Source organism: Mobula hypostoma, chromosome 12 (genome assembly GCF_963921235.1).
Source record: "Mobula hypostoma chromosome 12, sMobHyp1.1, whole genome shotgun sequence".
Classification (NCBI taxonomy): Eukaryota; Metazoa; Chordata; class Chondrichthyes; order Myliobatiformes; family Myliobatidae; genus Mobula; species Mobula hypostoma.
The window spans coordinates 39,917,703-39,931,029 of NC_086108.1; the positions used below are offsets into that span (position 1 = coordinate 39,917,703).

The 13,327-nt window shown below is 38.1% G+C and overlaps 1 protein-coding gene across 7 annotated transcripts in view; it reads left to right on the plus strand.

The window, feature by feature from the left end:
* The window catches only part of nek7 (NIMA-related kinase 7), a 225,534-nt gene that overhangs the window by 196,742 nt on the left and 15,465 nt on the right, over positions 1 to 13,327 (plus strand). For all 7 annotated transcript variants that reach the window (XM_063063872.1, XM_063063870.1, XM_063063868.1 and 4 more), the window contains one exon: positions 5,077 to 5,171. In XM_063063872.1, the coding sequence (XP_062919942.1) occupies positions 5,077 to 5,171 (95 nt within the window). The remainder of the gene's footprint in view (positions 1 to 5,076; positions 5,172 to 13,327) is intronic.

Genomic DNA, 13,327 nt, shown 5'->3' on the forward strand with positions numbered 1-13,327 from the left:
GCTGTGACTGAGACATTGTGTAATCTAACGATAAAGGTAATAGAGTTACAAGAAAAAGTTTGTGAATCCTTTGCAATTACCTGGTTTTCTACATTAATTATTCATAATATGTGGTCTGATCTTCATCCAAGTCACAATAATAGACAAACACAATCTCCGAAACAAATAACACAAACAATTGTACTTTTCATGTCTGTAGTGAACACATTGTTTAATCATTCACAATCCAGGCTAGAAAAAGTATGTGAACCCTTGTATTTAATAACTGGTAGAACCTCTATCATACGTTTCCTGTATCTGCTGATCAGACTTGCACAACGGCAAGGAGGAATTTTAGATTATTCCTCCATACAAAACTATTACAGTTCATCAATATTCTGGGACACCTTGCATGAACAGCCTTCTTCAAGGTCATGCCACAGCATCTCAATTGAGTTTAGCTCTGGATTCTGACTTGTCCATTCCAAACCACAAAGCTTCTTCTTTTTAAACCATTCTGTTGTTGATTTACTCTTGTATTTCACTCTTGTGTTTCAAATCATAGTCTGATTGCATCATTCAATTTTATTTAGCTTCAGGTGATGGACTGCTACCCTGACATTCTGCTGTAAAATGTCTTGATACAATTTTCACTTCTTTTTCACTTCCTTCAGCATTGCACGTTGTGCTCTCGGTTTGATTTTTGCAGGATACTCACTCCTAGAGAGAGTAGCAACAGTACCGAATTTCTTTGTAGACAATTTCTCTTACTGTGGACTGGTGAACTCTGAAGTCTTTAGAAATGCTTTGGTAGCCTTTTCCAGCTTCATGCGTCTCTATAATTCTTCTAAGGTCCTCTGAAAGTGGTTTTGATCGAGGCATAGTGCACATAAACAGATGTGAGCTGCCTTAATGACTATCGCCCAGTAGCACTCACATCTACAGTGATGAAATGCTTTGAGAGGTTGATCATGACTAGATTGAACTCTTCCCTCAACAAGGACCTGGTCCCATTGCAATTTGCCTGTCGCTACAATAGGTTAAGGGCAGATGCAATCTCAATGGCTCTTCACACTGCTGTAGACCACCTGGACAACACAAACGCCTATGTCAGGATGCTGTTCATCGACTATAGCTCAGCATTTAATACCATCAATCCTACAATCCTGCTTGAGAAGTTGCAGAACCTGGGCCTCACTACCTCCCTCTGCAATTGGATCCTCGACTTCCTAACTGGAAGACTACAATCTGTGCAGATAGGTAATAACATCTCCTTCTCGCTGACGATCAACACTGGTGCACCTCAGGGGTGTGTGCTTTGCCCACTGCTCTACTCTCTCTATACCCATGACTGTGTGGCTAGGCATAGCTGAAATACCATCTATAAATTTGCTGATGATACAACCATTGTTGGTAGAATCTCAGATGGAGACGAGAGGGTGTACATGAGCGAGATATGCCAACTAGTGGAGTGGTGTTGCAGCAAAAACCTGGCACTCGATATCAGTAAGATGAAAGAGCTGAATGTGGACTTCAGGAAGGTTAAGACGAAGGAACACATACCAATCCTCATAGAGGGATAAGTGAATAGAGTGAGCAGTTTCAGGTTCCTGGGCGTCAAGATCTCTGAGGATCTAACCTGGTCTCAACATATCGATGCAGTTATAAAGAAGGCAAGACAGTGGCTATACTTTATTAGGAGTTTGAAGAGATTTGGTGTGTCAACAGATACACTCAAAAACTTCTATGGATGTACCGTGGAGAACATTCTGACAGACTACATCACTGTCTGGTATGGGGTGGTGGGGGGGGGTGCTGCTGCACAGGACTGAAAGATGCTACAGAAGGTTGTAAATTTCGTCGGCTCCATCTTGGGTACTAGCCTACAAAGTACTCAGGACATCTTCAAGGTGCGGTGTCTCAGAAAGGCTGCGTACATTATTAAGGATGTCCAGCACCCAGGGCATGCCCTTTTCTCATTGTTATTATCAGGGTAGGTGGTACAGAAGCCTGAAGGCACACGCTGAGCGATTCAGGAACAGCTTCTTCCCCTCTGCCATCCGTTTCCTAACTGGACGTTGAAACCTTGGACACTACCCCACTTCTTTAATAAATTTTATTTCTGGTTTTTGCCCAATTTTTAATCTATTCAATATATGTATACTGCAATTGATTTACTTATTTATTAGTGTTATTATTTTATTTTGTTCTTTTTCTATATTATGTATTGCATTGAACTACTACTGCTAAGTTTAACAAATTTCATGACACATGCCTGTGATAATAAACCTGATTCTGATTCTGATCTTTCTTGAGAAGGGCAAGGTCTGTTAGTACCCTGACTTTGTCATTTTTTATATAGGACAGGGCACCTTTGCAACCCACACATCCAATTTCAACTCATTGATTGGATCTCCTGACTCCATATAGCTCTTGTGAAAGGCATTACCCCAGAGGTTCACATACTGTTTTGAGTGTAGACTGTGATTGTTTAAATGGTGTACTCAGTGTTGACAAGAAGAAGTACAATTGTTTGTGTGTTTTTAGTTTAGGCAGACTGTGTTCGTCTATTATGGTGGCTTAGATGAAAATCAGTCCACATTTTATGAGTAATTAATGCAGAAAGCCAGGTAATTGCAAAGGCTTCAGAAACTTTTTTTGCAACTGTATATGATAGTACTGTCATTCATATAATGTTTTTGACTAAATCTTAATACTTATTTGTGAAATTAATCTAAAATTCTAATTGATTGTAGCATAATTTTTCAGATTTATAGAAGAACAGCTTGACTATCTTACATTTCTGAAGCTAGTTTTGAAATTATTTTGACTTTCAATAAGCTGAGAAGCTGCATACTGAAATGTTTTCTCTGCCCCCTGTGGATTCTCATGTGAATTCTGCACATCCACAGGCCTGCATGTTGTTAGCTGCCAATTATTAGTGTCATATTTTATGATAACCAAAAGTGATTATTGTTGATCCTTTGCTGCTTAAATGGGCTAAATACATTTTATGCATAATAATTGTTTACATATGATTCTGTATCTTTATTACAGGTAAATCATTTCTGTTGCTGGTGCTCCTAAATTACCATGATTTGAAATGTGCAGGAATAAATAACTTTAAAAAATAAGCCACTACCACATTACAGTCACACAGATCATGCAGGTTTTTTGAAAATGATGGGTATTGTACAGATAGAATTGAGCTAAGTGCTTTCACAGTGAAAGGTCAATGGATAAAGTGAATAACTGGTGATAAATTAGCAACAGTGTGAGGAACCTGACTTTTAGTTAGAAATTAAACTTTAAAGGCAGTGTCATTGAAGAAGGATATTTTGTTTAAAAGCAGCATTGATATGTGCTCAGAATTAGGAATGAAACATTAAATTACTTTGTTAAACTAAGTTAAGTGATTTGAGCTTTCATGACCTCAATCCTACTATTTAAGTATTGTTTCTTTCACCTGTACCCTCTATCCTGTGATTTTATAGTGTTACATGAAGATTTTACAGTATATGTACTCTATTTTGTGATTATTTGTTTATCCCACTCTTGATTTTGTTATTTGTAGTCCACAGTTTGCTCTTTAGCAGAAACAAGAAATGGAGATTATTAGATTATTTTAAAACAATGCATTGTCTTGCATCTTTAGTCTGTAGTTGATCTTATTATGCACTTGCTATATGCACAAGTGCAATGAAAATCTTATAAACAGCATCATCAGAGGCACATAGCATTTCAAAAACAGTATTCACAAGAAACATATTGAATTAAAACTTAAGTTTTACAAGAACAAAAAAGCAAAGTCTGTTTTAGTGCAAAATGGTCTTAGTGTTGCTAAACTGCAGAGATTAGGGTTTTGTCATTTGGTTCAAGAACAGAATGGTTGAAGGGAAGTAGCTGTTCTTGAACTTGGTAGTGTGTGTGGCTTTGGGCTTCTGTACCTCCTACTTGATGGTCGCTGTATAAAGATGCCAGGCTTGGATGACTGGTAACTTTGATAGATGTTGCCTTCTTGACGCAGCACCTCCTATAGATGTTATCAGTGGTGGGAAGCGATGTATCCATTATGTGTTAGGCGGAGTCCATTACTCTCTACAGCTTTTTATGTTCTTGTGCATTCAAGTTGCTTCACCAGAGCATGAAAGAGTGGGATTGTAAAAGGGATTACTACAAAGGTGCTGTTACTTAGGGTGAATAAATATTGCTAAAATATTTTCAACAATTAAATATAAATTTTCTCAGACATGCCTGCAGTTCAGTAAATCTTATTAACAAAGCAGTAGTGTATTGTTACTCAAGTTTGTTTAGCTAGGGAGGAAATGATTTTAAACATTTGAAATCCAAAGTAGGAAAAGATGCAGTAGAAATTATCGCAAATCTTCAGTCTATGCATACCTTCTTCAAATAGCCTTGAATTCCAATTTGAAGATCATTAAATGCATCATTTTATTACCAGATCTGGCAACCTATATGTTGTAGCACATAAACATATAGTTTGATTTCTGTTCTTTTGTGCATTTAAAATGATGACCAAAAGTGTACAGTTGGAAAATTGCCTGCTAATAAGAACATTCATCCGTTGGTTATTTGTCATGTTTTATGATGGAGGCGATCATGGTCTTTCCATGGCCATGATTGTTCTTGGCAAATTTTTCTACAGAAGTGGTTTGCCAGTGTCTTCTTCTGGGCAGTGTCTTTGCAAGACAGGTGACCCCAGCCATCATCAATTCTCTTCAGAGGTTGCCTGTCTGGCATCAGTGGTCACATAACCGAGAATTGTGAATGCACCAGCTGTTCATGCAGCCATCCACCACCTGGTGAATTTTACCAAGTGAATATGGATCCTGTATTAAACCACAGAAATGTAACCTGTTCTGAATCAAAATTGATGCATCAGAAAAAATAGTAAGAAAGAACACTGTAACAGTTAATTAAATCTATATTTCCATACTGTGTGTATTTTTATATGCTTGGGACACAGAGCAATGTAGCTTTTGCACAAGAAAGTAGATAATTGGACTCAACAAGCTTGAATTAACTTTTTAAGCATTTTATTTTATAGTGTACAAGTAAAACTATTTTCCCTTACAGTGGGTACGCCATACTACATGTCCCCAGAGAGAATACATGAAAATGGATACAACTTCAAATCTGACATCTGGTCACTAGGTTGTCTGTTATATGAGGTAAGCTGATAAAATATAAACACTACAACACGGTGATGGCATTTTCCTGAGATGCAGTAATAATATTGAGAAAGCACTGAAATGAAAGTGTTTTTTCTTCATCTTTTTGGTGATACTCCTGTTCTTCAAAAGTGATTTGTGTATTTATGTTCCATTTTTTTGTTTCTGGAAAACAATATTTTTTAGTTTCTATAATGCAGGTGTTCACTAGAATGGTGGTAATGAATGAAATGAAGCTGCAAATTGGACCCTTGAATTTGGTATCCTTCAAAGTGAATGCTGATTATATATTTTTTAATTCACTTTGTATACTCTGGGTAAGATGTAGTCTATGGAAATAACACTTCCTCTGTTCTCTTCAAACAATGTACAATATTTGAGCAGAAAATCCTACAAACATAGTAGATTCGGCCCAGTACATCACAGGTAAAACTCTCCCAACCATTGAACACACCTGCATGAAACATTGCCGTAGAAAAATAGCGTCCATCGTCAAAGATCCTCACCACCCAGGCCATGCTCTTTTCTCATTGCTGCCATCAGGTAGAAGGTACAGGAGGCTCAGTATTTGTATCACCAGGTTCAAGAACAGTTACTACTCCTCAACAATCAGGCTCCTGAACAACCTACACTTGTTCTACTTCTGGTGTTCTGACAACTGATGGTCTCACTTTAAGGACTCTTTACCTTGTTATTTTATTTATTGCTATTTACTTATCTACTTTTGGACAGCTTGCTTGCAGTTTACAATTCTTGATGTTTTCAGTTTAAAGTTACTGTTCTACAGATTTGCTAAGTATACCTGCAGAGAAAGAATCTTAGGGTTGTATGTGGTGACATGTATGTACTCTAATAATAAATTTTACTTTGAACTTTGAACTTAAATAACTTTTCTTAATTTTTAGCGTTTGACACTTGTAAGTTTCAATAGAGGTACTACCTTACAGCACCACAGACCACGGCTGCTGAATATGTGGAGTTTGCATATTTACTCCGGGAGCTCTGGTTTCTCAAAGATATGCAGGTTACTAGGTTAATTGACCACATTACCCTGAGCGTCTAGGTAAGTGATAGAATCTGGCAGGAGTTGATCCAGGAAAGAGAATTTTTTAAAGTTGATTAATTTTGTATTAGTGCAACAGGGTGATTGATGGTGTGGACTCAATGGGCTGAAGAGACTTCCTGTGCAGTATCTTTCTGGGATTCTGTTGGTACAGATTCTAGCAGTTTCTGGAATGAGATACTTCATCCTCAGGTAAAATTAAATTTTGGAAAATAGCTCTGCTGAAGGCCTTTTCTTTTGTTCCTTATTATTCTGGCCCAAATTCCAATCGATATCTGGTAACTTCCTCCCTTCAGTCATTGGGTTTCCTAAGTTTGGTAAAGCACTTTGAAGGTTTACAACAGTGCCATGTTATGTAAATATATTATCGGAAGAAAAATAAAACTTATATTTTACTACATTAAAGTTAAAATAGAATGCAGAACACATCATTTTGCTAAGAGTTAAGAACTTCACCTCTTGTATCTCGCAAGATCTTGCCAAAACCACTTTTGAATGTACCCTCAGGGTCAATACAACCTGAAGTTTTTGACTTTATCTATAAAGTGGGTGTTAATGCAGGATTCTACATAGGGTGTTGTAACTGTGATTCCAATACTCACTGAAATCTCATTAAACCCTCTTCTACTAGTCCCGTAGCTAAATAATAAATGTGTTTAGATTCTGTGAGATGGAGTGTAAACTATAAACTATATTCAACAAAGTCCAATTTATGTATGCATTTATAAATGATCATTAAACCCTTCTTGAGGCTTGATGGAAAATTTACCAGGTGAATATGGATTCTATATTAACCCAAAGAAATTCAATCTGTTCCGAATGAAAGTGGATGCATCAGGAAAAAAATAATAGAAGTTGTGAATATGTCTACAATTTTGAACACGGTTGATTTCCTATTGCTGCAAACATATAGAATATTCTTTCTCTTGGTATTGTGAAATTGGTTAGGGGACATAGCACAAACTGTGAAGAATGCAGCTCAGCTTCTTCTTTAAGCATAAGTTTTGACTATGAGAAACCTCATAGTCTGTAAAGAGTAAATTGGTATCCAGAAAACACATTTGCACAAGGTTTATGCAAGGGGAACAATGGCATGAAACAAATCAAGAACTGGAAAGAAAGGAAGGATAGGAATGTGCAAGGATACAGCAAAGATAAAAGGTGATAATACTAGCTTGCATGATGGTGTTTGCATGAACTGATAGTTGTTTCCTGATGGAAGCTGAGTGCTAGGGTGCTAGGGTGTTAGGGATCTTATTGGGATTTAAGGACAGGAATGTGGAGGAATTAGAGGTCAGGCCGTAGTCTAGGACTCTACTCCATGTTCAAAGGCCAGTGACATGGGCACGGGACAAAGGACATCTACAGTCTGGGCCTCCGCGTTGTGCTTGAAGGCCAGCAATGTGCCGAAGGATATACTTGGATGCCAAAGCAATACATACAAGATGCGGGAGGAACTCAGCAGGCCAGGAAGCATCTGTAGAAAAAAGTACAGTGGAAGTTTCAGGCCGAAACCTTTCAGCAAGACTGGAGAAAAAAATGTGAGGAATAAATTTAAAAGTTGGGAGGAAGGGAGAGAGAAAAACACAAGGTGATAGGTGAAACCTGAAAAGGGGGGAAGGGTGTTAAATGAAGCAAAGTGCCTCCAACCTAAGTGTGGCCTCACCTGGAAGGACTATTTAGGGCCCTGAATAGTAGTTCTTCCAGGTGAGGCAACACTTCACCTGTGAATCTGTTGGGGTCATATACTGTGTCCAGTTCTACTGGTGTGGCTTCCTGTACATCGGTGAGACCCAACTTAGATTGGGAGACCATTTCACCAAGCATGTATGCTACGTCCACCAGCAAAAGTGTGTTCTCCCAGTGGCCACCCATTTTAATTCCACTTCCCATTGCCATTCCAGTATGTCTATCCATGGCATCCTTTACTGTCGTGATGAAGCTCCACTTAGGTTGGAGGAGCAACACCTTGTATTCTGTTTAGGTAGCCTTCAACTTGTTGGCATGAACATCAATTTCTTGAACTTCTGGAAGTGCCCCCCACTCCCCTCTCCTTCACCATTTCCCATATCCTTTTCCCTCTCTCACCTTATCTCCTTGCTAGCCCATTACCTCCCACTAGTGCTCCTCCCCTTTTCTTTCTTCTATGGCCTTCTGTCTCTTTCACCAATCAACTTCCCAACACTTTACTTCATCCCTCCCCCTTCAGGTTTCACCTATCACCTTGTGTTTCTCTCGCCCCTCCTCCCACCTTCTAAATCTACTCCTCAGCCTTTTTTCTCCAGTCCTGCCAGAGGGTCTTGGCCCGAAACAGCGACTGTACTCTTTTCCATTGATGCTGCCTGGCCTGCTGCATTCTTCCAGCATTTTGTGTGTGTTGCTTGGATTTCCAGCATCTGCAGATTTTCTGTTGTTTGTCCTTGCTGTCCCAGGTCAGTGGGCCTCGGGAGCAGATGTCCATGCAAGGGGAAGGCATGAGGGTCAGTGAGGCAGCAAGTCCAGAGTTTGGGTGCAGGAGTTTAGGGTCCTGTCATCGACTAGTCTGAGGGTCAATACCAAACTTCAAAGCTTAAATGTGAATCAGAAGTCTGGAATTCAAAACCTGATGGCCGGAAACTGGAGAGTGGAATATGGAGGCCCGGAGGCCTGTTATGAGGTTGGGGGACTTTCCGTGTCTGTGTAGATGAATTATGGAAAATTATAGGCCAGTTAGCCTGACTTCAGTGTTGGTGAGATTGAAGATGAGTTTTCAGGGTACTTGGACACATAATAAAATAGACTAAAGTTAGCATGGTTTCCTTAAGGGTTCAAATTTACTTTGAACTGGAAAATTAGTGGATGTTGCTTACTTGGATTTTCAGAATATCTTAGATCAGATACCACAGATGAAACTGCTAAACAAAGTAAGAGCTCATGATATTACAGTCTTGTCTTGTTGACTGCCAATGACTAGTAGTGTGCCGCACGGGCTAATGTCAGGACTGCTTCTTTTATATATCAATGATTTGGATGACAGAACTGATGGCTTTGCGGCCAAGTTTGCTAATAATGAAGGGCAGGTAGTGTGGAGGAAGCAGGCAGTCTGCAGAAGGACTTGAACACAGTAGGAGAATGGACAAAGAAGTGGAAGATGGAATACACTGTTGGGAATTGTATGGTCATGCTCCTTAGTAGAAGGAATAGAGGTGTGGACTATTTCTAAGTGAATAACAAATTCAGAAATCTGAGGTACAAAGGGATTTAGGAGTCCTCGTGCGGGTTTCCCTAAAGGTTAATCTGCAGATTAAGTCTGTGGTAAAGAGGGTAAATGCAGTGTTAGCATTCATTCTGAGAGGATTAGAATATAAAAGCAAGGCTGTAATGCTGAGGCTTTATAAGGCATTGTTCAGACTGCACGTAGGGTATTGTGAGCAATTTTGGGCACCTTTATCTAAGAAATGAGTGCTGGCATTGGAGAAGGTCCAGAGGAGGTTCATGAGAATGATCCCAGGAATGAAAGGGTTGATATATGAGGAGCATTTGGCTTTGGGCGTGTACTCACTGGAGTTCAGAAGAATTGGGGGGGGGTGGGGGAAAGACTCATTGAAACCTATTGGATATTGAAAGACCAAAATAGAGAGGACATAGTATGTTTCCTGTAGCGGGGAATTCTCAGACTAGAGGGCACAACCTGAAAATAAAAGAATATTGCTTTAGAACAGAGATGAGAAGGAATTTCTTTACCAGAAGGTGGAGAATCTGTGGAATTCATTGCCAAAGACGGCTGTGGAAGTCAAGTCATTGGATTTATTTGAATTAGAGGTTGATAGGTTCTTGATTAGTAAGGGTGTCAAGGGTTATGAGGAGAAGCAGGAGAAGGGAATGAGAGGGATAATAAATCAGCCAGGATGGAATGGCGAAGCAGAGTCAGTGGGCCGTATGGCCTAATTCTGCTCCTATGTTTTATGGTCTTATGGGAGTGGGAAGGAGAAAGGGGCTTGCTTTCCTAAGTATTCTGGGCATGTTATGTTGGGGTTGAATATGTAGTGATTCTTGCTGTCTGCTCCCAGCACAACCTAAGAATGTTAATGTACATCATGCATTATCACATGCATGTACATGTGATAAATGAATCTGAATCTGGTACCAGAATGATCAGTGAATGCTGTACCATTTAAAGGATGCATTCATAACTTGGATGAAAAGACTTAAATGTAATGTATCCAAGTTTGAATTTGTGCAGAGGACACAGAAACTGTAACAATATATAGTCCAATAAAGTGAATATGCAAAGAGCTAGCAGATTAAATGTAAACAAAAGAGATTCTGCAAATGCTGGAAGTCTTGAGTAATACAACATAAAATACTGGAGGAACTCAGCAAGTTTGTGGAGGGGAATAAGAACAGGTTAACTATATTAAGGGACAATGTGGAGTTATTTACAGCTTTGGTCTCCACATCTGAAAAAGGTCACAACTTTACTAGATTGATTGTTGGGACTGAGGTCTAGTGGGAAGAGGCTGAGTAAAGTTGTTCTTTGGAAATTAGAGATCAAAGGATATGTGGATTGTCTGGAAAAGTAGGTCTTGTCAGCTACAGCATACTTAACATTGGAACAGACTTGAGGAAGGATTACCTACTGTTAGTATTTGTCAAGTTATTAATTGTACTCTAACTGGATCTAGCAGCCCCACTCAGTTGTATCAAGCCATTACTAAAAATATTAAGTAGATTGCTGTAGTTCAGGGATTGGGCCCACCATTTTCTTAATACGAAATGATATGCAAGTAATCCTCATTTTTCTTTAAAGAGAACAATTATAGTTTCTAATAAAAGTATTTTTTTCCTGAACATTTGCTTTGTACTAGTTTCACTGCCACCCACCCCCCCAGCCTGTGTAATAATAGTAGTCATTAGCCAGGAAGACTAGGCTGTCCAAATTATGACTGCACCCCTGTGTTTCTTGATTAGTGAACAGTGTGTTAATTGCTGGGTGACACAGCAGTATTTATCTTGCCCTCTGTCTTTCCCTTCGATGTGAGATTGAATTTTCTGACATCCTGGTGTGTTCAATGTTTGGATACCAGCCAACTTGTGTTAAGACTCGTCCAAACCCTGGCAAGCATATTGCTTGGTAAATGCTTTCTTAGCACAACTTTTCCAAGCAATTCTGGGAAGGTTAGTTTAAGATGACACACAGATGTATTGTCACCATCACCATGATTCTTTTAAATAACTACGTATTCTAAACCTTCACCATTATTTACTGCTATCCAGAGTAGTGATAAGTGTGGTAATCCAGTGCATTGTTATTTTTGCCTTACCTTTTGGTGGAGTGCTCTTTCTAACCACCTGCATTGCTGACTTGCCAGTTCATACTGATGGAGAACATCAGCTTAATGTTGAATGTAAAAGTACATTTATTAAGTTTTTTTCTGTTAATTAATTATAACTGAGTATAGATTTTAATGTGAACAAAATTAGAAACTATATTTAACATTTTATCAGAAATTGATGACAAGCAATGGCCTCAAAGAAATATATATTGACATGAAGATTATTTTCTTTGCCAAGGATGAAATGAAAATTTTTAAAGATAAATTGATCTTATAGATGGCATAATTTACATTTTGTCTATACTTCTTTGTAGTTTTATACTTTTTAGACTATCAAAGTAATTGTATTTGCTTGTTCTCGCATAATTGATAATTCATACATAAAAGCACTGCACTTTAACGTAGTGTTTCAATGTTTCAAATTTTCAGCTGTGGTATATTGTGGTGAAAAATGTTTTTAAATTATACCTTAAAGAAAGGGCCAAAGCCGCTTACGATTACTGCTATAAAATTTGCAGCACAACATTTTTTGTGTGGAGATAATCCTGTAAAAATATTAGCTTTTTTATTAGTTAAGTGTATCGCTTTCTTCAGTTCGTGCAAAAAGAAATTTTCATATGAGAAATTTTGTTGGTTTTGGTTTTATGTTCTTGAAGGCAGTATGCCATAGTTAAACGGATGTCAGCCCAGAATGGTTGACTTTACAAGAATTATTTTGTATTTATAATATTAATACCTCACTGATTTTATATAATTAAACAAAATGCAGATAGTGAAAATACAAAATTACGAATGTGATTGAAAGCGATAGTGGTCACAATGCAATTAGTTTTTCTGAGCAGGTTGTGTAAGGTAGCCAGATTTATATGCGTTGAATCTTTAAATGGTGTAAAATCATCAGTGCTTTATATTTTTACTGCGTTTTGTTTCTCGTATTAAGTACAACCAGTGTTTTGCAAAAGCAATCCTTTTCTGATGGGTACTTGAGATCCAGCTGATTTGTCAATAATACAGATCTGGGAGTGTGAATAGAGCAACCCTGCTTATGTGGTTTGGTTTAATGGGTTGTCTCCATGGCAGAATGCTATTTTTGTTTAATTCTGCAGATACTTTTTAAACTGCTAATTATAAACAGTGCTGATGCTGTAAGCAATATCTATAGTTGTCAAACTTCGGTCATTCTGCTGAGATTGGCTCTTTCAAAATTCATGGATTCTTGCTCTCTAGCTATAGAAGACTGCTAGCTTACTCAGTGGCATCAGTTATGAGAAAATAGGAACGGACTGGAGATATAGCCATGCATGCATAGTTCAAACTAAAATATTCTGGACAAGGATGAGCATATGTATACAGTCAGTGCTTTTGCATGAAAAACTACTCTTCAGTCCCAAGTACAAAAAAGGTAAGTATTATTCAAAATCATTTGCTTATTTCAAATTATCGGGTAAAGGATTTTGCATTTGGATTAATTGGAAGACATGATAAGAATTGTCCTTCAGAATAATTGGCAGTCATTCGTTTTTTTTGTGAGATTACGTGATTAGGATTATTCGGACAAGATTTAGACGGAAGTATATAAATCCCTTCCCCATTGTTTAATCCTAAAGAACAAGTGAGATTAAATTTTTCAGAAAATCGATTCAGTTTTAAACTAAATGGCTGATGTGGAGTTGTGTTGCAACTGGAGAAGGTTATTGCCCAGGTCACAGTGGAGAAAAATAAGACAATGATGTCAAACAATTAAATGTGTTACAATTTTGTTTTAAAGACTATTAAAA